The sequence below is a fragment of the Homalodisca vitripennis genome, chromosome 4, assembly GCF_021130785.1.
Source record: "Homalodisca vitripennis isolate AUS2020 chromosome 4, UT_GWSS_2.1, whole genome shotgun sequence".
Taxonomy (NCBI): domain Eukaryota; kingdom Metazoa; phylum Arthropoda; class Insecta; order Hemiptera; family Cicadellidae; genus Homalodisca; species Homalodisca vitripennis.
In genome coordinates this window covers 20332306-20355765 of record NC_060210.1, presented here as the reverse complement: position 1 = coordinate 20355765, position 23460 = coordinate 20332306, and the positions used below count along the sequence as shown (strand labels likewise).

Below are 23460 nucleotides of genomic sequence, written 5' to 3'. Positions count from 1 at the left end.
GATTGAAATTCTTGAGACAGCAAGCAACCACCAACTATATAACCAGAGCTGAAAACAAGTCAAAGGCTGTATGGGAGGTGATAAACAATGCTCGAAACAAAAAGAAAAGCCCATCAGAGCTCAAACTCCACATAAATGGTGAAATAATAACAAGTCCAAAAATAATAGCAAACCAATTTAACACATATTTTGTAAATGTAGCAGAGGAGACTCTGGAAAAAATCCCAGCTTCCGAGAGGAAACCAATACATCCCGCAACCCATGAACCGACTGAAAATCTCAATATCATTACAGACACAAGCACTAAAGAGGTCAGGGCCACTATCACTGAAATGAAAACTAAGAATTCAGCCGGCATTGATGAGATATCCACAAAAATACTGAAGCACTGTGCAGATGAACTCACATCTCCCCTTACCGTTATTTTCAACAGATCATTCCGAGAAGGGAGGTTTCCCTCAGAACTAAAGGTCTCAAAAATCTACCCAAAATTCAAAAATGGTGAAAAAACACAAATTAGCAATTACAGGCCCATTTCCCTTATCTCAACATTTTCAAAAGTGTGTGAAAAAATTGTCCTAAAGAGACTTCTAGACCACTGTGCTAGAAACAACTTGCTTACCGACAACCAGCATGGCTTCTCTACAGGAAAATCAACCACCACAGCAATAATAAAGCTAATTGAAACCGTAGTAGACAACTTAGAAGCAGGAAAACTAACAACCGCTATACTACTTGACTTGAGTAAGGCCTTCGACTGCCTCAGTCACAGTCTTATCATGAATAAATTAGGACACCTGGGAGTGAGTGACACTGCAAAAAAATGGTTTAAAAGCTACTTAGAGGGACGACAACAACTCGTTGAACTGAAACATACACACAGAGGAATCACAGAAGAAATAAGATCAACGCCTCTTCCAGTTCAAAGAGGCGTGCCTCAAGGATCGGTTCTAGGACCAGCACTCTTCATCTTGTTTGTAAATGACTTGCCTCACTATGTGGGAGAATTTTGCTTACCTCTCATGTACGCGGATGATACAACCCTGCTACTTAAAGGACAAACCGCAGACGACCTGGCAGTATCATCCTACGTTGCCCTCAACATGGCATACCAATATTGCAATGGGAATGATCTGGTAGCAAACCCGACTAAAACCAGCCAGATAGCATTTGGAAGAAGAGCGACCGAAGTTCAAATCATCCCAGATGTACGCTTGGAGACACATGTTAAGTTCTTAGGCTTGACTATAGATGAAAACATCTCTTGGACCCCACACATAGACAATCTGAGTAAAAGACTAAATACTAGCCTATACATGATAAAACAAATAATATCTCTGAGCAACTTAGAAACAGCTAGAACAGCTTATTTTTCTCTATTTGAATCACACGTAAGATATGGTCTTTCTGTATGGGGTGGTACATCAAAACTCAACCTAAAAAGAATCCTGACACTCCAAAAGAAATGTATTAGGGCCCTTGCCGGCCTACACCACCTGGATAGCTGCAGAGATGCATTCAGAGCACAGAAAATCATGACTGTTGTCTCACTCTACATCCAAGAGGTAGTGATGTATGTAGATGGAAAAGATCTGCCGAGGAACAAGGACACTCACCATCACAACACCAGAAACGGTGAGCTTTACATCCTGCCAGCACACCACCTAAAGCTATTTGAAACTAAACCATCCTACATCGGCAGAAAACTTCACAATTCACTGCCTCAAGAAATGCACACCAAGAGAGGGAACTCGCTGAGGTCGGCACTAAAAGCATGGCTCTTGGACCGACCATTTTACAAACTCGAAGAATTCTACAGTGAAACTCTTATCTAAAACTGCTTGAAGACTCAAAACTCACATTATTGTAAAAGACACTATTTGTAATCTCAATGATTGTAAATAAAGATGATTCTGATTCTGATTCTGATTCTGAATGAGAGGAATGTATTTGTGTTTTACAGAGGAAACCTAACGACTTACATCGTCTGAGCCTTGCTGTTGGAAGTTATTGTGTTTGTGGTTACTGTGATCCTTACACAAGATGTAATGAGGGGAATATAATTGTGTGTTACAGAGGAAACCTAACGACTCGTATCTTCTGGAGCTTGCTGGTGGAAGTTATTGTGTTTGTGGTTACTGTGATACTTGCACAAGATGTAATGAGAGGAATGTATTTGTGTTTTCCAGAGGAAACCTAATGACTCGCATCGTCTGGAGCTTGCTGTTAGAAGTTATTGTGTTTGTGGTTACTGTGATACTTGCACAAGATGTAATGAGAGGAATGTATTTGTGTTTTACAGAGGAAACCTAACGACTCGCATCTTCTGGACCTTGTTTGGTGGAAGTTATTGTGTTTGTGGTTACTGTGATACTTGCACAAGATGTAATGAGAGGAATGTATTTGTGTTTTACAGAGGAAACCTAACGACTCGCATCGTCTGGAGCTTGCTGTTGGAAGTTATTGTGTTTGTGGTTACTGTGATCCTTGCACAAGATGTAATGAGGGGAATATAATTGTGTGTTACAGAGGAAACCTAACGACTCGCATCGTCTGGAGCTTGCTGTTAGAAGTTATTGTGTTTGTGGTTACTGTGATCCTTGCACAAGATATAATGAAGGGATGTATTTGTGTGTTACAGAGGAAACCTAACGACTCGCATCGTCTGGAGCTTGCTGTTAGAAGTTATAGTGTTTGTGGTTACTGTGATCCTTGCACAAGATGTAATGAAGGGAATGTATTTGTGTGTTACTGAGGAAACCTAACGACTCGCATCTTCTGGACCTTGCTGTTGGAAGTTATTGTGTTTGTGGTTACTGTGATCCTTGCACAAGATGTAATGAAGGGAATGTATTTGTGTGTTACAGAGGAAACCTAACGACTCGCATCGTCTGGAGCTTGCTGTTAGAAGTTATTGTGTTTGTGGTTACTGTGATCCTTGCACAAGATATAATGAAGGGATGTATTTGTGTGTTACAGAGGAAACCTAACGACTCGCATCTTCTGGACCTTGTTTGGTGGAAGTTATTGTGTTTGTAGTTACTGTGATCCTTGCACAAGATATAATGAAGGGAATGTATTTGTGTGTTACAGAGGAAACCTAACGACTCGCATCTTCTGGACCTTGCTGTTGGAAGTTATTGTGTTTGTGGTCATAGGCGTAGCGTGACCTAATAATTTGGGGGGCACGGGGTCTCCGGTGGGGGGGGGGGGGGTGGTCCCGTGGAAACTTTTTTGAAAACTACCACTTAAGAACTAAAGTAAAGTATATGTGTATTTTTGTTAAACATTGGTTTTAATCAATTTTTACTATATTGATGGATTGTAAAAAGACTCAATTTCAAATTATACAAGTTTATTCTATTCTAGACATAACTGCAAGGACATTTATAACACAAAAACAAATTTGTGTACAAGACAAAGTTTTAAGGTGAACAGAACTACAGTAATGGTTTTCAACGAACCAATTTTCGTTACTTCTAATGAAGCATTAGCCTCCTATCGGCTAGATTTGAAAATCTGTCAACTAACAGATCTAGTTTTTTATCTTTCATGTATTCAGACGTCAATTCTTGCTCAATAGACATCAGGGCAAGCCCACTTAAGCGGTCTTCTGTCATGGTGCTTCGAAGAAATGTCTTTAGCCTTCGTAGTGTAGAAAACGATCTTTCTGCGCTTGCTGTTGTGATAGGCCACGAAAGTGATATTTCTAGTAGCTGCCAAACATCTGGTGCACTGGCTTGAAGATCATTCTCAATAAAAAAATCAGCCAACTCTTGGAACGTTATTCTTGTGGTTGCTTTGTCTGTTTTGACAAAATTGTTCTTTGCATAACAGTGAAAAAACTTAAGATGTACAGAGAAACTTAAAGACAAGTTATAAAACTTTTGGATTGCCATAACAGTGTTGTTGTCAATTTCGGTCCAATTAAATAGTAACTGGGCAATGCAGTTGATTTTATCATAATCGTTCTTGGAAAAACGAGATTGCAGGTTTACAATTACTGTGTCTAAAGCAGCAAAGTAAATGCCAGTCTTGAACATCTGTTCAGGTTCAGGTTCAGGTGATTGATGAAGTGCAGCATCTGAAGAGCTACTACTAGCTTCAAGTTTTTTCGGAATCTTCCGTTTGCGTGGTAGTGAAGGCCTTTCAACTGACAAACCTTTCATACCATATTTGTTACACTGTTCTTCTGACTCATTCCACATCTGAATAAAGCCATCATCATTTCTGTCCAGTTTTAAACAGTCAATGACTGATTCAACTTTTGCAAAAACCTTAGAAATGTCAAGAGATTCACTCTGCAGTTCTTTGGAGAGTATATCAGTCTGACTCAAAACGCTGTGCAATAGTTTTAAACTGAATACAAATTCAAATGTGCTGATTTGTTTGGCTAGACCATCAGCTTCGGCTGCAATTTTACGATTTGATACATCGTTTGCAATAACTTCCAAAGTTTCGTACACTTCAGGGAGCTGCTCTAGAATTACATGGATTGCTTTGTGTCGAACTGTCCATCTAGTTCGAGACAAGCTCACCAGTCTTTTCATTTTTGTTTCTCCGCTTTGCTTACATATTGATTCAAATATTGAAAACCTGTTAGCTGATGCATTAATTAAGTTATACAGGTGATTTACTATGGATAAGCAATTCCGAAGCTGTCTTATTTCTTCACAAAATCTCTGAACAGCCAGATCAAGCAAGTGGGCATGGCAGTGTGTGTACAAAGCTTTAGGCTCTTCTTCTTGGAACCTTGAGGCAACACCTTTGAATTTGCCGCTCATGTTACTAGCTCCATCATATGCCTGGCCGTGCATTTTATTTAAGCTTATACCCAACTGCTGCAGATACTGTTTAATAGTGTGATGTAAATTTTCACCAGTAGTGTCTGACACATCAACGAAGCCCAAAAACCTTTCATTGATTTTAATGTGTCCATCTATTTTAGTAATGTATCGAATGCAAATGCTAAGCTGTTCACGGGTTGAAATATCCGTAGTTTCATCACAAATAATTGAGTAGGCCAAAGCCTCACTCACCTCTTGGACAATTTGTTGAAGCATTTCACTTTTTATGCAATCTATTATCTCATTTTGTACCTGGGCACTTTTGTATGAATGGACTGGGGATTTCATTAATGTTTGGATTCCTTCCTCCATTTGAGTAGATCTCAGTTGTAGCAGTTCTATAAAGTTCCCCCTGTTAAATGAAGCAGTACTCTCATCATGTCCTCTTAAGGCAAGATTCTGTTTTCCAAGGAATAGGATGTTTTCAATTATGAATTTTAAATACCTCCTATTCATCTCAACCATTTTAGTATGTGCCGAGGACAACGAATCTGCTACCGTGCTTCCTGCTTTTCTATACTCATAGAGAAACTGTTTAGATTTTTGATGCATTTCACTATTCTCATGTTTCCTGAATTTTTCCAAAGCTTTCTTCCAATTGTTCATGCCCAGTTTAGTGAATGACTCCTCCCCGCGACCAGACTTATGTTGACAAAATAGTCGGCATGGGTAACAAAATGCAGCGTCTTTAATGGGGCTATATTCGACCCAATTAAATTCACTGTACCAGGATTCTTTGAACTGCCTCGATTTGGATTGAATCTTGCTTACCTTAAAACAATCAACAGGCTGAAATGCTCCTTTTGCAATATCTGCACTTTGTACTCCCAATGAAGGATCTCTACTTTCGCCCTGGAATGTAGCATCACGATCTGGGCGTAAACAAGATGGCGATTCATCACCAACGCTACCTCCAGTGCTACTTCCCGCTAAATGTCTATCTTCATTTACACTTTCACTTGAATTTCCAAGTTTTTTAAAGAATGTTAGTACAGAGGACTGTTTCTTAGACATGATAACAAACGAACATCCGCAAAAATTACACAAACAATAGCAGCTCAGCTAGTAACAATAAGCTTATTGAACGAATAAAACGTGGCGACCACCTACACAACACAACACACGCGCACTGAGCTGGTATGATATCCCTCCGCCAGGCGTCGGCTGGGCTCGGGTGCATTCGATCGGCTGCTCCAGCTCGGGCGCAACCGGCCAGAGTCGGCTCACCGGCACTTGTAAATTTAGTTGTAACACGCGCATACTTTACACACACAGAATCAAATTAGATGCATACAGAAAAATAGACTAACGGGGGATCTATATTAGTTATTCATTCGTAACTTTTAGTGTATACATATACGTAATTTAAAGATAATTTATATTATTTTTTTCTTTTTTTGCATAATGTTGGGGGGGGCACGTGCCCCCCCGTGCCCCCCGGCCCGACGCCACTGTTTGTGGTTACTGTGATCCTTGCACAAGATGTAATGAAGGGAATGTATTTGTGTGTTACAGAGGAAATCTAATGACTCGCATCGTCTGGAGCTTGCTGTTGGAAGTTATTGTGTTTGTGGTTACTGTGATCCTTGCACAAGATATAATGAAGGGAATGTATTTGTGTGTTACAGAGGAAACCTAACGACTCGCATTGTCTGGACCTTGTTGGTGGAAGTTATTGTGTTTGTGGTTACTGTTATTCTTGCTATGGGAGATTCCTCTCAGTGGCCTGGTATCTTCTTCTGGGTCACTATCGGCTCTGTCATTATCCTCAACAGTAAGTCCTCTCCCCTTAAGGTGTGTTGTTGGTTCATATATTTAAGTTAAAATTTGTACATCATTTACTTGGGTAGAAGAAGTTCAATATCATGTCACTTTATTAACAGTATACTTCTTTAAATCATGAGAAAGTTAATCCTCTTGTGGTATCTGAAATTCCAAGAAAGGTAGAAGTTCTAAATTGTTTTATGTCAGAAAACTCTTGAGGTAACAGTTGGTCGAGAGGTAACAACAAAAATGTACAATTATTTCATTTAATATCAATAGTATAGCTCACACAATCATGTATTAAATTACCAACAAAGATGTTTAGGATAGGTTGGGATGGTTTAGCACATAAATTAGCATAATGCCATACACGGAACTTTATATAATACGTGTGTCTATTGGTATTTTATCGTATACTCTGTCTTTCTATAGTTTTATTTAATTGAAGTATATTTTTATATTAGACTAGCTGGTTCACATGCTTTTCATTATCTTTGCCCATGTATGAACACTTTTGGTTCAAGTGAATTATATTTCCAACGCCGATGTAGAGTTTGCCTTGTTCAAGCTTTAAGTTCAACCTAAAATCTATTTTAAAGACATAAAATGATATTTAAAAAAAAAACATCATAATTTAGCTCCTCTAACAGTGTATGGCTATTTAATATACATAACTGTCTTGTAATTGCAGTTCATAATGTGCAGGCACTTTAAAAACTTTTATCTTTTGCAGTGCCGCCTGGTGGCAAGTTACATCAATGGGCATAGCATATAAACCTTCTCTGTGGAAACATATATATACATACAAATTTTCATAATGATTGGTCAAATATTTTCTTAGCCTATTAATGTCATATATACAAACATCCTCTTTTATTTACAGTGTGAGTTAAAAGTACACATTGTACTTTTACATATATTTTGTTTTTGATGGATAAAGATGGAGTGATGGAACTCAGAACACCTTTCACTGTTACAACTTTGCCCATTTCCTCAAAATGGGATTTTGGGGGGGAGGCTCAAAATTTATGTAAAGATCCATTAAGTCACACCTCATTTGAAAGGTTTTGATAATATAAGAAGAAAAGTGGAAACTAAAGCTTCCTATCTCAACCCAGCACAAAATGGCAGCTCATTGAAATTAATTAAGTTAAAACATAGATGGATCCAGCTCAACCTTTAATTGACATAGATAGAAAAATGAAACTCAGGACACCATTCTAGGAAACAAAAGCGAATCATTTCCCCAAAATGGGTTTTTTTGGAGATAGTTAAACATTTTTATATGTAAAGTTACAGTAGCACTAGCAATTACAATTACGTTAAGCAATAAAACGGCTAAAACTTACTAACCCGTGTTTAGTCAGTATGAGGTTTATGACCCATAGGAAAAACCTCTCCCTAAAATGAAACCATATTAAACATACATAGGAATATGTAAATAAAATAAAATATATATTTTAAAAATCACAGCATGTATGGGAGCAAACAACCAACCCAAAGAAAACTTTCGCTGATTATAATTTAAAATTTAAAACTCTTATTTATTATTGAAATAAGGATGCTTTTGATTCTGGAAATTACTAAAAAAACAAGTTTCCTCATGTTAAACCTTTGGTGTTTATAACTTTAATAGGTTTTACACAAGTTATCCTGATTCTAAATAAATTATAGATTTATGGTTTGTCTGCAGTGGCAAATGGAATCTATCAGAACACTGTGTATGGCATAGCTGCGAAACTGCCGTTCAAATACACTGGTGCCATTGTACTGGGATCGGTAAGTTGTTTGTTACATTTGTTTACCTTTTATATACATCTGATCTTGTATTTATTTGAGGATAAAATTTCTTTATTTGTCCCTAATGGATTTGTTACAACATCCTACTACTGTAGGAAACCTTGAATGTGAAAATTTGAATGTGGGGGTTCTTTGATTGATGTAAGTCTAGATTAAGGCTCTGGGCAACACATTATGGATGTCAGATTTGTGTATTAACCAACTGTGTGAAGCTTCTGCAATAATGTTGCTTGGATATAATTCTTTAACCCTTTGATTGGTGGGTTTTCCTCTGTAAGAGTGCCCTAAAAAGTGAGGTTTTTTAATTTTTGATTTTGTTTTTTTTAAGGTGATTTAGGTTTACTACAGTAGAGGTGTTATGAAAAACACTCAATTAAAAGTTTTTGAAGTTTTTTGTTTTTATACAGAAATTAATCTAATTAGGCACAAAAGTATTTAGAAAGTATGTGAATAAAATAAAATATTCAGCATTTTCTCATAAACATACTAAGGTCAGGTTAGGTACAAGTTAGTAACAGTACACTAGTCTCCTCAGAAATCTTTATGGTAAAAAAGGTGCGAAAACAGTCGGACAGACAAAGCGGAACGTTGCAATCCCGGCACATCGTGTCCCTGCGCCGCTGCTCGCAGACGCTGGTTTATTTGCACACGTAGCATGCTCTCTTTGGCTTGTCCTTCTTATCTGTAGCAGGGATGGTGGTGGGAAATGGTAGCATCTTAACCAAAAATTCGTCTGCAAGTCTTTCTCGCACCATTTTACGTAATCAGTAATTACACAAACAGCCATGTTTATTTACTCACGGTAAATACAACAAAACGTTTACAATCGAGGCAACTGGTAACGTAAAAGTGAAGTAACAACCTATATTCACTACACAAACCAAAATAGAATGAGCTGATTACTTGGAGCAACTGATTGAATACCGTCAATTGGGTCTGAAAGAAATAAAAGAACATCTGCTATCTATTGGGAGCGATAAAATATAAAGCTACTTGAAACTCTTTCTTATTTATGCTAGATTGCATTCGTCTTCAAGCGAGAGATTAATCATCACGATACATTATTATGAAGACTGCTTAGCATCATACCGCTTTCCGCACAGCTATCGGGATTACTGCAGGCAGCACATAGGATGTTCCAGAATGCGTTGCGGGATCACTAGTCAAAGGGTTAAACAACAATATACCTTCTAACTACTCACCACATGAACCCTTACAACTCTAAGTAACACTCTATAAAGAAACACAAGAAGAATTTTTATCTCGGTCACCCGTCCTCTCTCACCTCAAAACGAAATATGTGACCTGCACAGCTGCGATGCTGGGGGTGGCCATCCAAGCTGTAGTGTCGCAGTAGGGGTGGGCCTCGCTCGTGGTCGCCCGTCCTCTGAGTACTCACCTCGAAATGAAATATGTGACCTGCACAGCTGCGATGCTGGGGGTGGCCATCCAAGCTGTAGTGTCGCAGTAGGGGTGGGCCTCGCTCGTGGTCGCCCGTCCTCTGAGTACTCACCTCGAAATGAAATATGTGACCTGCACACTGCGATGCTGGGGGTGGCCATCCAAGCTGTAGTGTCGCAGTAGGGGTGGGCCTCGCTCGTGGTCGCCCGTCCTCTGAGTACTCACCTCGAAATGAAATATGTGACCTGCACACTGCGATGCTGGGGGTGGCCATCCAAGCTGTAGTGTCGCAGTAGGGGTGGGCCTCGCTCGTGGTCCCGTCCTGGGTATGACGTTAAACTGCCTCTTCCCACCTAACCATTCCCTAATTCCTACCAAATCCCCCTCCAGGGTGTTATTAGTACCCGTCCTCTGACCGTTCCAGTGCATGGCTCGCTGGGAGTGCTTAAGCCGGCACTAGATGCCCTTTCTGGTGTCGGTGAGAGCTGATGTGAGCTTGTCTCTGCCGAGGCGTAAGTCTTGTACTGGTTCAGAAGCCAGCCACTTCGGTCCTTGGTCAGGAAGTGTTCAGTAGGCAGGGGTGTCGGAGCCCCTGTTGCCACGTGCGAGTCCAAGTTGTGCGCGTATCCCCGACTTGGTAATCGATGGAAACCGGGCCTCGGGGAACTGAGGTAGGGTTGTCCCCCAAGCTACGGTTTGTGGGACACCCGAGGGCATGCCCGCTCCCGGTGAATCGGCCCGCACTACTAAACACGATGCGCTGGTGACCCTATATATGGATATTCAAACCACCCCACCCTTAGGGCAAGAATTCGGAGGAAGAGATCTTAATGATCCAGAGAAAAAACGACAGTTGTCAGATTCTGAAAATGAATCATATATAAAACAAAGGAAAGTGGAAGAAAAAGTAAATGCAGAAAATATGAACGTTCCAACTCCACTATATCTAATCGTGAGTCATAAGGATGAGGGCAAAACTCTAACGAAGGTTAGTCCTTTCCTTATAAACAAAGCTTTTGTTTCCTCAGGCGGTCAGCCTAAATCGGTAAGCAAACTGAGAAATGGAACTATCCTGGTGGAGGCTGCGAATTACATCCAAGCCAGGAAGTTCCTTCAGATGACAAGCTTTTTTGACCAGGTGGAAGTCGTTGTTCAACCGCACTCCTCACTGAATACCTCTAAGGGGATCGTCTTCTGCCGTGACCTGATGGAGTGTAGTGAGGAGGAAATTAAGGAAGAGCTGCAGTGTGAAATGGTAACCGATGTGGTCAGGATGCTTCGGACGGAGAATGGGAAAAAGGTTCCGACTCCTGGTCTAATTCTGACCTTTGCTTTTCCCCAACCTCCAAAAACTATTAAGGCTGGGTACTTGTCCCTGACTGTACGGCCATACTTTAAAAATCCGCAGCGGTGTTACCGTTGTCAGAGATTCGGGCACTCTACTAAGACGTGCTCGGGCCCTGAGACTTGTTCCCGTTGCGGCGATGAAGGCCACCAAGAGGAAGGTTGCAAGAACGACGTCAGATGCGTGAACTGTAAGGGCAAACACGCGGCCACTTCGAAGGAGTGTAGAGTTTACTTAGAGGAAAAGGAAGTATTGAAGATCGTTACTCTTAACAAACTCTCCTTTAACGAAGCCCGCAAAGAGTACAGGAGAAGAATCGCTCCAACCCCTAAAAAGGGAGTCTCGTACTCCGAAGCTGCTTCAGCCCCAGTCCAATCCGCACAGTGCCCGTCATGTACCGCTTTGGAAGGTATGGTACTCAATCTAACAGAGCAGGTTGCCGCTTTGGTTAAGCAGCTTGCAGCCGGCACCGGACAACATCCGTTGACATCCGCCAGTAATCCTTCCCAGGGAGTCCACACGCCCCATACTAAGTCCAACACACAGACTCAAGCTCGCCCAACAGCTACTTCTACTTTCAGAGATAAGGCTCAACAAAATACGAAACCCGCCTTATCTTTGGAAGAGAGGAAAAAACTCGCCGACAAATTAAAAAAGAACATAGAAACAAAATCAGAAAATAGATCCAAATTCCTAGTTAAAAAGACTAATCCATCCTCGTCCAGATCCTCACAATTATCACTTGATGATGATATGGTTGAGGACCCTTTGGAGATGCAGACAGAGTTCCAAACTGTTCATGGTAACTTCCGTCCTGTATCTAAACAAAGAAAAAAAAATTACGATGAACTAGCACAAAATAAAATATATAATATAAAATGCTATTACAATGGAATATTAATGGTTTGAGAAGCCACTATGAAGACTTAAAATTACTCATAAATACAAGAAAACCTAAATTTATTTGCCTACAAGAGACAAAATTGTCTCCTCATACTCATTTCAAACAAAATGGTTATGACATCTTTCGCCTAGATCATCACCAACAAATTGCCTGTGGAGGTGTGGCTATTCTAGCAGATTCTTCTGTTAATGCTGGAGCTTTGAACATCGTCACAAACCTCCAGGCAGTAGCAGTATCAATCGATGTTCCTTTTAAATTAACTATCTGCTCCATATATATTCCACCTCCCCCTTTTGATTTATCTCTTGATGATCTACGTGATCTCTACAGCCAACTCCCGTCTCCTTTCTTGATGGTTGGTGATTTCAATGCACACCATCGCTCTTGGGGTTCCAGCCATTCTGATCGGAGGGGTAACATGGTTGCGGGATTGTGGGATGAAGTGGCAGCGGTCATTCTCAATGACGAGTCGGCCACTTACATGTGCCCTAGGACTGGCTTATGGTCGGCAATTGACCTGTCAATCTGCAGTCCGGTCGTGGCAACTCGAGTGCATTGGTCCGTACTTCCCGACCTGTCAGGGAGTGACCATGCGCCCATTGCCGTGGCTTTTGAATCCTTTCCGTCTTCGACAGGCAGGTGTCCCAGGTGGAAAATTAAGAGGGCTGACTGGAACGAGTACAAAAAGAACATAATTTCTCAAACTATTAATATCCAATCAAACGACATAAATACAGCCACTATATTATTTACATCCAATATTATAACATCCGCAGAGCGCAGCATTCCAAAATCCTCGGGTTCACCAAACAAACGCCAGGTATCTTGGTGGTCTGAAGAATGTTCGGCGGCTCTAAAGGAACGTCGAAAATGTTTAAGACAGTTCAACAGATCACCGACTGAAGAAAATTTAAGTAGGTACAGAAGAGCACGGGCCAAAGCAAGACAGGTATTTAGACAGAGACGGCGGCAGTCCTGGCTGGACTACACAGATCGAATAAAACGAACAACTCCTGCATCTGATGTTTGGAGGAAGCTTCGATCTGTTTGCTGTAAGACCTCTCCACCTTCTCTTATTGCTCTGAAAAATGGTACCGATATGGTAACTGATCCCTTGACAGTTTCCAATCTACTCGGCTCACATTTTGCGGAAATTTCAAAAACGTCATCTTTCAATAGGGAGTTTCAAAATTTCAAAACAAATACAGAAAGACATCCTCTAAATTTAAATATTAATAATAACTCTCCTTTAAACCTTCCCTTTACCATTGATGAACTTGATTCTCAAACTTCTCAGGGGGTCATGCAGCCCAGCAGCGTCGATGATGTTAACACCTGTTACAGAGGGTGAGGTGGCTGCGGTGATCCGGGACTTAAAGGCCAAGCATTCTAGGGATGTTTATGGGTTGTCGGGGTGGCTTCTTAAACAGTGTTTCCACACAATCTTGAAACCATTGGCCAGAATGATTAATTTTTCTTTCCAAACTGGGCAATTTCCAAACGGCCTAAAAAATGCAAAAATCATTCCACTCTTCAAAAAAGGCGATTCAAAATCTCCAAGCAATTACAGGCCCATTGCCATTCTTCCAACAATCAGCAAAATATTTGAGAAGTTATTTCTCATTAGAATGCTTTCCTTTCTGGACGTGCATGATATTCTCTGTAAGGAACAGTTTGGTTTCCGGAAGGGAATATCGACAATTGATGCAGTCACTAAACTGATCGACATTGTTGTGAAGGGCTTGGACAGGCAAATACCTACGCTTAGCGTATTTCTTGACCTGTCTAAGGCGTTTGACTGTGTGGACCACCAGACTCTCATTTCAAAACTACATGACTGTGGGATACGAGGTACACCACTCTCATGGCTTGAGTCGTACCTGAGTTCCCGCCTGCAAAAAGTCCATATAAATGGCGTTTCATCAAACAACGCCCTCGTAAAATATGGGGTCCCACAGGGATCAATTCTCGGCCCAGCTCTTTTTTTTAATTTATGTTAATGACCTCAGGTCATCCATATCAACTGGCCAAATGATTCAGTACGCAGATGACACAACTCTCTGTTTTCAGAGTAAATGCAGGGCCTCATTGGAAGTGGAATGTTTTGTAAGTGCAAATTCTTGTCTGCAGTTCTTATCTAAGGTAAATCTGCAGACAAATGATTCAAAATCCAATTTCATCTATTTCTCAGGGCGAAGAGTGTCCCATGATTGTGGCCCATCAGTTGTGCTAAATGACACAGTCATTGAAGAACTAAACAGCATTAAATTCTTAGGAATCCACATTGACAAAAGTCTAACGTGGGACAATCATGTAGACGCAGTCTGCGCCAAAATGTCCTCGGGCATCTTTGCTCTGAGAAAGTTAGCAGAATTTTGTGCAATTTCTATTCTAAAAATGGCCTATTATGGCCTTGTGTACCCACACATGTCTTATGGCATAACGTTGTGGGGAGGATGCGCAAACACCCACTTCCAAAGGTGCTTTGTCCTGCAGAAGAAAGCAATCCGAATCATCTCTAAAATAGGAATGAGAGAATCCTGCAGGGAGCACTTCAAAAGTCTCGATTTGTTAACGCTCCCATCCCTCTACATGTACGAGACTGTCCTGTACTGTCGTTACAAATGTGAAGTGGCGCGGGGCAGAGACATCCATGACTACAACACTAGAGGGAGGGATGCATTAAGACCAGCGCAGCACAGGCTCCGGGCTTTCGAAGCCCTGCCATCTGAGGTCGGGGCCAAACTTATCAACAAGTTGCCTCTTGACCTACAGGCTGAAAATGGGCAACCACTGTTTAAGAGGAAGCTAAGGAACCTATTGGTGCAAGGGGCCTTTTACTCCGTCGGCGAGTTCGTGGACCGGGGAGGTTAGTTGGTACAACCGTTGAGTGGGGGGTGCCAGGCTTTAGGCCTACATGATAAGCCATAATGTTCTCTCTATTTAAGTTTTGTTTTATTTGAGAATTAAAATTTTAAGTGCTTTCTTTTATTTGCTTAGTTTTACATATAACTTTGTAAACACTACAATATTATTTTATTTAAATATCTACATGACTTGACGCGTGCCATGCAATGTTATAAAAATTGTTATTACGGCAATAAAGAAATTTATTTATTTATTTATCACTAAAGGCGACATCAAATTCTGCTCCAGGTCCCGATAACATACATTATGCCATGTTGCGGAACCTGACGGAAGATGGAAAACAAGATCTTCTAAAATTATATAATAGAATATATTTAGAAAACACATTCCCTAATTCTTGGCGTCGTTCACACACATTATTGCTCTCCAAAAACTGGGCCAAGATAGAACTTCTCCAGGTAGCTATAGACCAATTTCGCTTACTAGCAGTCTCTGCAAAGTACTCGAAAGGATGGTCAACAGACGCCTTGTTTGGTTTCTGGAGAAAAATAATCTTCTTTCACCTTCCCAGTGCGGATTCCGACAAGGCCGGTCTACAAGTGACCATCTACTTGCTTTGGAATCGGCAATCCTGAATTCCTTTATTGAAAGAAAACAGTTGATCGCGGTATTCTTCGACATTTCCAAGGCTTATGACAAGGCTTGGAGAAGGGGGATATTAAATGCTTTAATATCTTGGGGTGTAGGGGGCCACATGGTTTCTTTCATACAGGGCTTCTTGTCGGAAAGAACCATACAGGTCAAACTTGGGACAAAAATTTCCGATTTATTCACGCTGGAAAATGGTATTCCACAAGGTAGCGTTCTAAGCTGTACTCTGTTTGCCATTGCAATCAATAACATATCGTCCTGCGTTACCCCTCCTGTGCGCTGTTCTTTGTTTGTAGATGATTTCTCTATTTACATCTCTACAAAGAAGCTAGCGGTGGGGGAGAGAGCTTTACAGCTTACCATCAACAGGCTTGAGCAGTGGTGCGGAGTTACGGGTTTTTCTTTTTCTCCACCTAAAACAAAAGCCATTGTTTTCTCCAGAATGCGTACTGTTGAGCAGCCAACGCTCTCTTTGCTGGGTCAGAGAATCACTACTTGTGACAATATCAGATTCCTGGGTCTCACATTTGATACCCGGTTAACTTGGGTGCCTCATCTGAAAGACCTAAAAGATCGATGCGTGAAGCGCTTGAACATACTGAGAGCTTTAAGCGGAACAAAATGGGGGGCGGACAGGACATGCATGCTCAGATTCTACAAAGCCACCATCCGTTCCTGTCTAGATTATGGATGTCAAGCATATGGGTCCGCAAGACCCAGTGCTCTCAAAATGCTTGACCCAATCCATAATTCTGCTTTAAGACTGGCCACTGGAGCTTTTCGATCTTCTCCTATTAAAAGTCTTCTTGCAGAAACGGGAGAACCTCCTCTTTCGCATAGACGGCAACATCTGTCCCTAAACTATGTTCATGCTCTTTCAGGTAAACCAGACAACCCTGCATTTGAACCGGTCCTGCGAAATCCATTCCAAAATTCTTTCCTAGCTAAACCAAATCATCCTTCACCCCTAGGCGTTAGGACCAAAACCTACGCTTATGAAATAGGCCTAAACGATTACGAGTTCAAAGTCGTCCATCAATGTGATATTCCACCCTGGAGCGTCTCAATGCCAAAAATCATTTTAAATCTCTCTAGGTTTAAAAAAGACTCCACTCCAGAAACAGTCTACCAACAAGAACTCCGTCAAATACTAGGCAGCCTCGCACCTTGCGATGTTGTCTATACTGACGGGTCAAAGGAACGTTGTAGAACTGGATGTGCTTTCGTCACTGGGGTTAGACGATACGGGTTTCGTCTCCCCAATGACTCTTCCATTTTCACGGCCGAATTAACAGCCATCAAAAAGGCCTTAAATATAACGTGTGCCATGACAAATAAATTGGTTATCTGCAGCGACTCCCTTAGTGGTATGCAAGCCATCAGCGATATGTATTCTAAACACATAATCATCCGCGAAATATGGCACTCTTTGTCTTCCCTTCAGTCCGAAGGTGTTGCTGTCTTTCTTGTCTGGGTACCTGGACACATTGGAATATCCGGAAACGAGCTGGCAGATAGAGGAGCCAAAGAAGCTTTGGAACTCCAGCCTTACACCGCACGGATGGTTTCTTCCGATATTATCCCGGTGGTGAAGGGCAAACTGAAAGCCAAATGGAATACCGAGTGGCAGGCAGTCGTTAACAACAAGTTACGACGTATTAAAGACTGCGTTGGACTCTGGGAGACAGCAAACCGCCCGAGCCGTCGTGAGGAGGTTGTGCTGTGTCGCCTGCGGTTAGGCCACACGCTTCTCACACATGGCTTCCTCATGGGTAGAGATGATCCTCCGGTCTGCGACACATGTGAGACTGTCATCACAGTTGAACATGTGCTTGTTGACTGCCCTCGCTACTTGATACATAGGCGCAACTCGAATCTGCCGGCTTCGTTGAACGGTATTCTCTGTGATGACGAGACGGCAACTCAAAGACTGTTGTGTTTTCTGAATGCAACGTCGCTGATGAATAAAATATAGTATTATGTTAAACTTATTTATTCCGATTATTGATTGTTGTTTATATTTATAAGTTTTATTATTTATGTGTATTTATCTTTATAATGACAGCTGCCAAATTAGCCCCTTTACAGCTTTCTTGGTAGCAGTAAAATTTGTTAAGTTTGCACAGTTTATTTAATTAATGTTAAGTACCTTGTCCTTATTTATGTTTTATTTATCTTTTAGTCCTTATATAGGTTAAGACCTCTCTACAGTCTTTCCCTTGTTATATTTATTGTTACCTAGTTTTAAGTATTAATTATTTACTCACCTACTTGTCGTAATTCCTATTTTTGTTACATTCAATGTAATCTTTATGTACCTAATTGACACTACCAAATACGAGTAGGTGTCAATTCTTTCTTGAGGGCAATGATAACCTCAGCGTTTTTTGCCCCTTATAAAAAAAAAAAAAAAAAAAAAAAAAAAAAAAAAAAATCGCTCGTGGTCACCCGTCCTCTGAGTACTCACCTCGAAATGAAATATGTGACCTGCACAGCTGCGATGCTGGGGAGGCTATTCAACCTTCTGAGGATTCTCTGTCGTGTCTATCTTGTGCTAAGGATTAAAACTACTTTATTTTACAGATATATGCATAGATCTATCTAAAAGTTAACAAAAAACTTCTTATTACTTATTATTATCTTTAAATATTTATGCCAGATGACTTTCATGCACCTGGAAAATATATCATGGAAAGTTAAAAAATTAGATTGTTAAAAGTAGTTTAAAAAATCTCAAGTAATACAAAAATTATCACATTTATTGTAATTAAACTCGAGAAGGAGATAAGGTCTGAAAAACCAATATGTATATAACAGATAGCTCTTATGATTGCCCTTCTTCATTTAACTACTTTCTTAATACTCAACTCCTAGATTTAGATTTGACAATTTGTTTGAAGAAGTTAGCTCTAAGTTGTTAAAACAATTCAATTTTAGGTTTGTCTAATCAGATATACATTACATGAAATTTTCTAACACCCTTTCCTTCTTATAAATCATTGTGCATAGTCCAGGATTGTTTTTGATGCCCACAACTTAGGTTTACAGCCTACTATCAAACAGTTTAATGAACAATGGTAAAATTCATTCGATTGTCTGTAGACAATGAATGTAATTTTTAGTCTTTTCTTATCTGTTAACCCTCCATCAGGCACTTAAAATTAGAAACACCATCAGGCGCTCACGGAGGTTTCCTCCAGGTTAGCGAATAATGGATATCATAGTCGTTTAAACTGTTTTTATTTGTTTAAATATTCATACTGATTTAATTACAATGTAATATATTCATTTCTAGAAACTAAATAAAAATTACTCTCTTATGTAATGAATTTTCCAAATAAGAAATTCAAAATTAAAAAAAAATGTTATTGTATAATAACAACATGATTTATTTGAAGGAATAATGCAATTAATTGTAAAAATGTTTAACCTACTGTAATAATATATGGAAATTAACTTAGTTTTTAACTTCTTACAAAAACAACTTACTTCAATTCTTGAGATATTATATAATTGTAATGTCAATTATTACTCTAAAATCAAAATTTATTCTTTACTAAAAATTTTTTTAAACACTACACAAAGTTTCAAAACATTTTACTTCTGGTTCTTATAACGACAATGTTCACTCCATAAACAGTACTGAAATGTTCCCTAGCACACGGGTACTGTACTGACAAATCTCTCGTCTTCATTCTCCATTTCACAAAATTCAAATAAAATATATTGTAAAACTTAAAAAGAAACCATCACAGGTCATACATTTAGGCGCACACGGATTATTACTCCATAAAAACTAAACACTATAAGGCGCTCACAGAGATTTTGTTCAAGCACTACAAACACAACATCGGGCGCTCACGGAGGAATAGTCCAGTCTCGCACGGAAGTAGACCTCATACTGACAGATTTTGACAAAGATAAGCGGGAGGCTATTGTTTCGCTTCCCCGAAAGATGCTCGTGAAGTACACTGTGGGAAACGACTGCCAACATCAGAAAAGTAGTACTATTTTTAATAATAAAAAATACATGGAGGAAAACTCCGTTTAGCGCCCGATGTAGGGTTAAATAGTTTGGTTAAACAAATCTCTATATTTTAATTTAGTTAGTAATATGACAAAGTGTATTTAAAACTAAATCTTTGTTGAAACAATAATGTTATTTCTTCATTGTCTGGTTTTTATTTGCATGTATGAACTTGTCACAGAATGTTTGTGGGACATTCACTGCCATCGTCAGTATAATCTCAAGTGCGGCTGCTCCCAACCCTCGAACTGCTGCAATCTACTACTTCATCGCAGCTCTGTTTGTCCTGCTCGCTTGCATGGACACATATTTTGCTCTACCCTTAAATGTGAGTAACTGCCACAACCGTACCTATTGATTGATTGTCTGATTGAAGATAACTTATTGTGAAATGCAAAAAATCAAATGTTTCATTTCAAAATTCATATACAGTAAACTTCAATCTTAAAAAATTGTATGAAAAGAAAACCACAAAAAAAGGAACTGAATTTCTTAAAATTATCTTCCACATTCAATTAAATCTGAATTAAGTATCAAAAGTTTTAAATTAAAATTGAAAATCTTACCTTTTTAAAGCATACAAAATACATATGGTTTACAGTGTGTACATACATACATATACATTTGTAATATTTTTTTTTGAAATTATGAACAAAATGTGTATGTTTTATAAGTAGGACAAGAGGGTTGGTAAATAAATAACAACATTCTCAGCAACAAACAGTAAACTCAACACACAAACAATAAACAACTCGTAAACCACTAATCGTTGGCAACTGATAGTGGTGACTCAATAGTGAACTGATTGAAGATTAAGATTGCGGTTTATACTTCTAATGTAAGCTTATTGTTATTTTAAGAATAGACACCATTCTTAAATACCCTGTGAAAACATTTAAACACAAATTTTACCATTGGTTTTTAACATCCCCATTTTATTCAGTTGAGGAATTTCTCATTACAAATCATTTATGTTTCTAATCTGTTGTAGGTTTTTGTATTTAATTGTATTTGTATAATTTTATATATTGATTGTTAAATTTTATATATTAACACTTTGTACCCTGAGCCCAAGTATAGGTCGGGCCGCGTCGGCAGCGCCTCCTACCGGCGTCCGAGTATAGGTCGGGTCGTGTTATTTAATTGTATTATTTAGCTCAGTCATCTTATTTTTGGATTCAAACATTTTGATTATGTTCATTCGTTGTCTAAGTTCGTATTTGTTGGTTTTGAGATCCCTGGGTCACGTTTTAGTAATGAAATACGTATATTTTTCGTCGTACTACAAGCGAGTCTACACAGCTGATCGTAGGCGCCGCGGCTGATCGTCGGTACTGTCAGTTTGTTTTGAAGTGTTTCACATTGTGTATTGTGAGTCTTAGTGATGTCTTACTAAGTTTTCTACAAATCTTGCCGACAAATACTGAAGCAAATGTTATTATAATCTAAATGTAAATTTAACTGTTTGTAAATAATCAGAACTTTAGTTTCTTACTGAATGAAGTAAACAAATGTAAGCAATGTGAGGTTATCTGTGTGTTTTGTTTTGTATTTACACTCGCTTTGTTCTTTCTTCTCGACTTTCTGTTGATTTTCTTTTATATTCTTTACTTATTATTTTTGAGCTTAAATAATAATTGACGATAAAATTAAAAGTGATGCAATTCGCGACCTTTTGTTTGACTCCGAGTCGGAAAGTGACGATGATTTTGATACACACCTGGAACCAAATATTGATTTTATGAACGATCTAAACAAAAAATGTGCGAGATCCTGTATTTGATTCAGACCATTGTGCTTTAAAAATTACCACACTAAGGCGAACTACCTGAACTAACAAGCTATGTAGCTAAAACTTTTTTTGTATTTTTTACATAACATTCAATGTTATGTAATAATTTTATTTTGAAAATAAACTTTATATTTCGATACATTTAAAAAAGTATGTATCTCTATCTTTAAAAAGATATATAGTATGAGTTTATAACATTGTAATAACACAGAATTTTTTAAAAGCATCATAAAACCCCAGGGAGCCACACCGAAACATGTATTTAGGGCCCAGGGTACAAAGTGTTAATTGTAAAATTGAATAAATTGATAGTTCAATTTTATATATTGATTGTTACATTTTAAATGTGGATTGTTAAGTTTTATATATTAATTGTTTAATTTGATATATTGATTGTAAAGTTGTATATATATTGATTATTAAAATTTATACGTATTGTAGAATTTTATACCTGTTAATGTTTTTTTATATTTGATGGGGATTTTTGTAAAATTGTTTACATTTTTTATAATATTGTTGCTTTTTACAATTGTTAATGCCTTGTTCTGATTAGTTTTATTGCGGCTTGCTAAAAAAAAGTACTAGAAAAACTGTCTCAAACCACAAGCTTATATAATGTTGCTGTAACTGCTACTGTTGGATCTCGGTATGATTTTTATTTTATTAAGTTTGTAGAAGAGTACATTGTTAAATGTACTTTTGGCTTGGCCATCTGGTGGCAAATAGAGACACTCTTTAAGAGTCCAATAAAACAATTTAGGTTCAAGAAACGCCTGCAAACAACTGACTCACTTTGTTTGTAATTTCACTTGTTTTTGGGTTCCATGTACTTTGAATCTCTTAAGTTTAAAATCATCCCATTAACTCTATACCATAATCCATAATGGTCCTAATATTTCTGCAGAGGTTTTACCGTTACCACGAAATGCTGAACCAGAAGGAGATGGCAAAGCGGCGACCCAACAGTCTCGGGAGTGCTCCGAGAATTCCTTACAGCAAAGTGTTCCTACAGTGTTTCCCTCAGTGCTTCAACGTGTTTTTCATATTCTTCGTCACACTGACAGTGTTTCCAGCTATCCATTCAGGTAGTTCTTAGAAAATCACATTCAGTTTTATTTTAGATTTTGTGAATAGAATACTTTGCCTTTATCAAAACTTGAATGTAACTACAATTATTAGATGATCAGGTCAAACAAATGATCAAATCTTCAGATTTCTCAGTATTCATTGAATCTGTGATCAGTATTTCATTTCAAGATTTTTTTAAATATAAAGATTCAAGATCTTTATTGGTCTTTAAACACATTCAACAGTGCAATAGACTTCGCCAAGTTACTAAAATATTCTAAACTAAAACTAAAACAAACAATTCAGACTTACCTACTCAATCCAGCCTACCAGCAAATATATAGATCTATATAATTAATAACATAAATAACCAAACAACCAACAGATCTATATAAATTAACAATAATAACTATTAACATATTTAACATGGATAACATTTTAAAACTCAACAATATCAAAACTGAATAATTGAGAGACAAAATTTAAAAATTAATGTTGTGGTATCACAATTTAAGAACTCATCCACGCAATAAAATATATTAACTTTTAACCAGCACTTTAAAGCTGTTTTAAATTTGACTAAAGATACAGATCTAGCGGGTAATGTAACTTACTAAACAATTTAATTTTCATAAAAAAATGACTACATTTTGTTTTGGTTAATTTAACTGGTAAGAATTGTAACAAATGTTTTGTTCTAGTAGGATAATCATGAATATCCTGTTTAGTTATAAATGTTTCAAGTTGTTCCTTTACACTTTTAAGACAGAAGAATATGTACATATTAGGAATAGTAATTTTTAGTTCTTTTATTTCAGGTTCAGTAAAACCGGGTTTGGCCCTGTTCTGAGTAAAAGCAAATTAAAGGTGTACATTCATAAAAACCAAGATTGAAATATTGCTTCAAATTATTTTAGGCATTTTTTACTCAATCTAGGTTGAAAGGAGTTACAAAAGAACAATGGGGAAGGCAAGGCTGGGAACTAGTTTTTG

General features: G+C 38.5%; 1 protein-coding gene across 1 annotated transcript in view; it reads left to right on the top strand.

The window, feature by feature from the left end:
- Positions 1–23460, top strand: part of LOC124359017 (equilibrative nucleoside transporter 1) — a 94502-nt gene that overhangs the window by 63440 nt on the left and 7602 nt on the right. Inside the window, exons 6-9 of the mRNA XM_046811356.1 lie at positions 6476–6621; positions 8305–8390; positions 19789–19935; positions 22304–22484. Of these exons, the coding sequence (XP_046667312.1) occupies positions 6476–6621; positions 8305–8390; positions 19789–19935; positions 22304–22484 (560 nt within the window). The remainder of the gene's footprint in view (positions 1–6475; positions 6622–8304; positions 8391–19788; positions 19936–22303; positions 22485–23460) is intronic.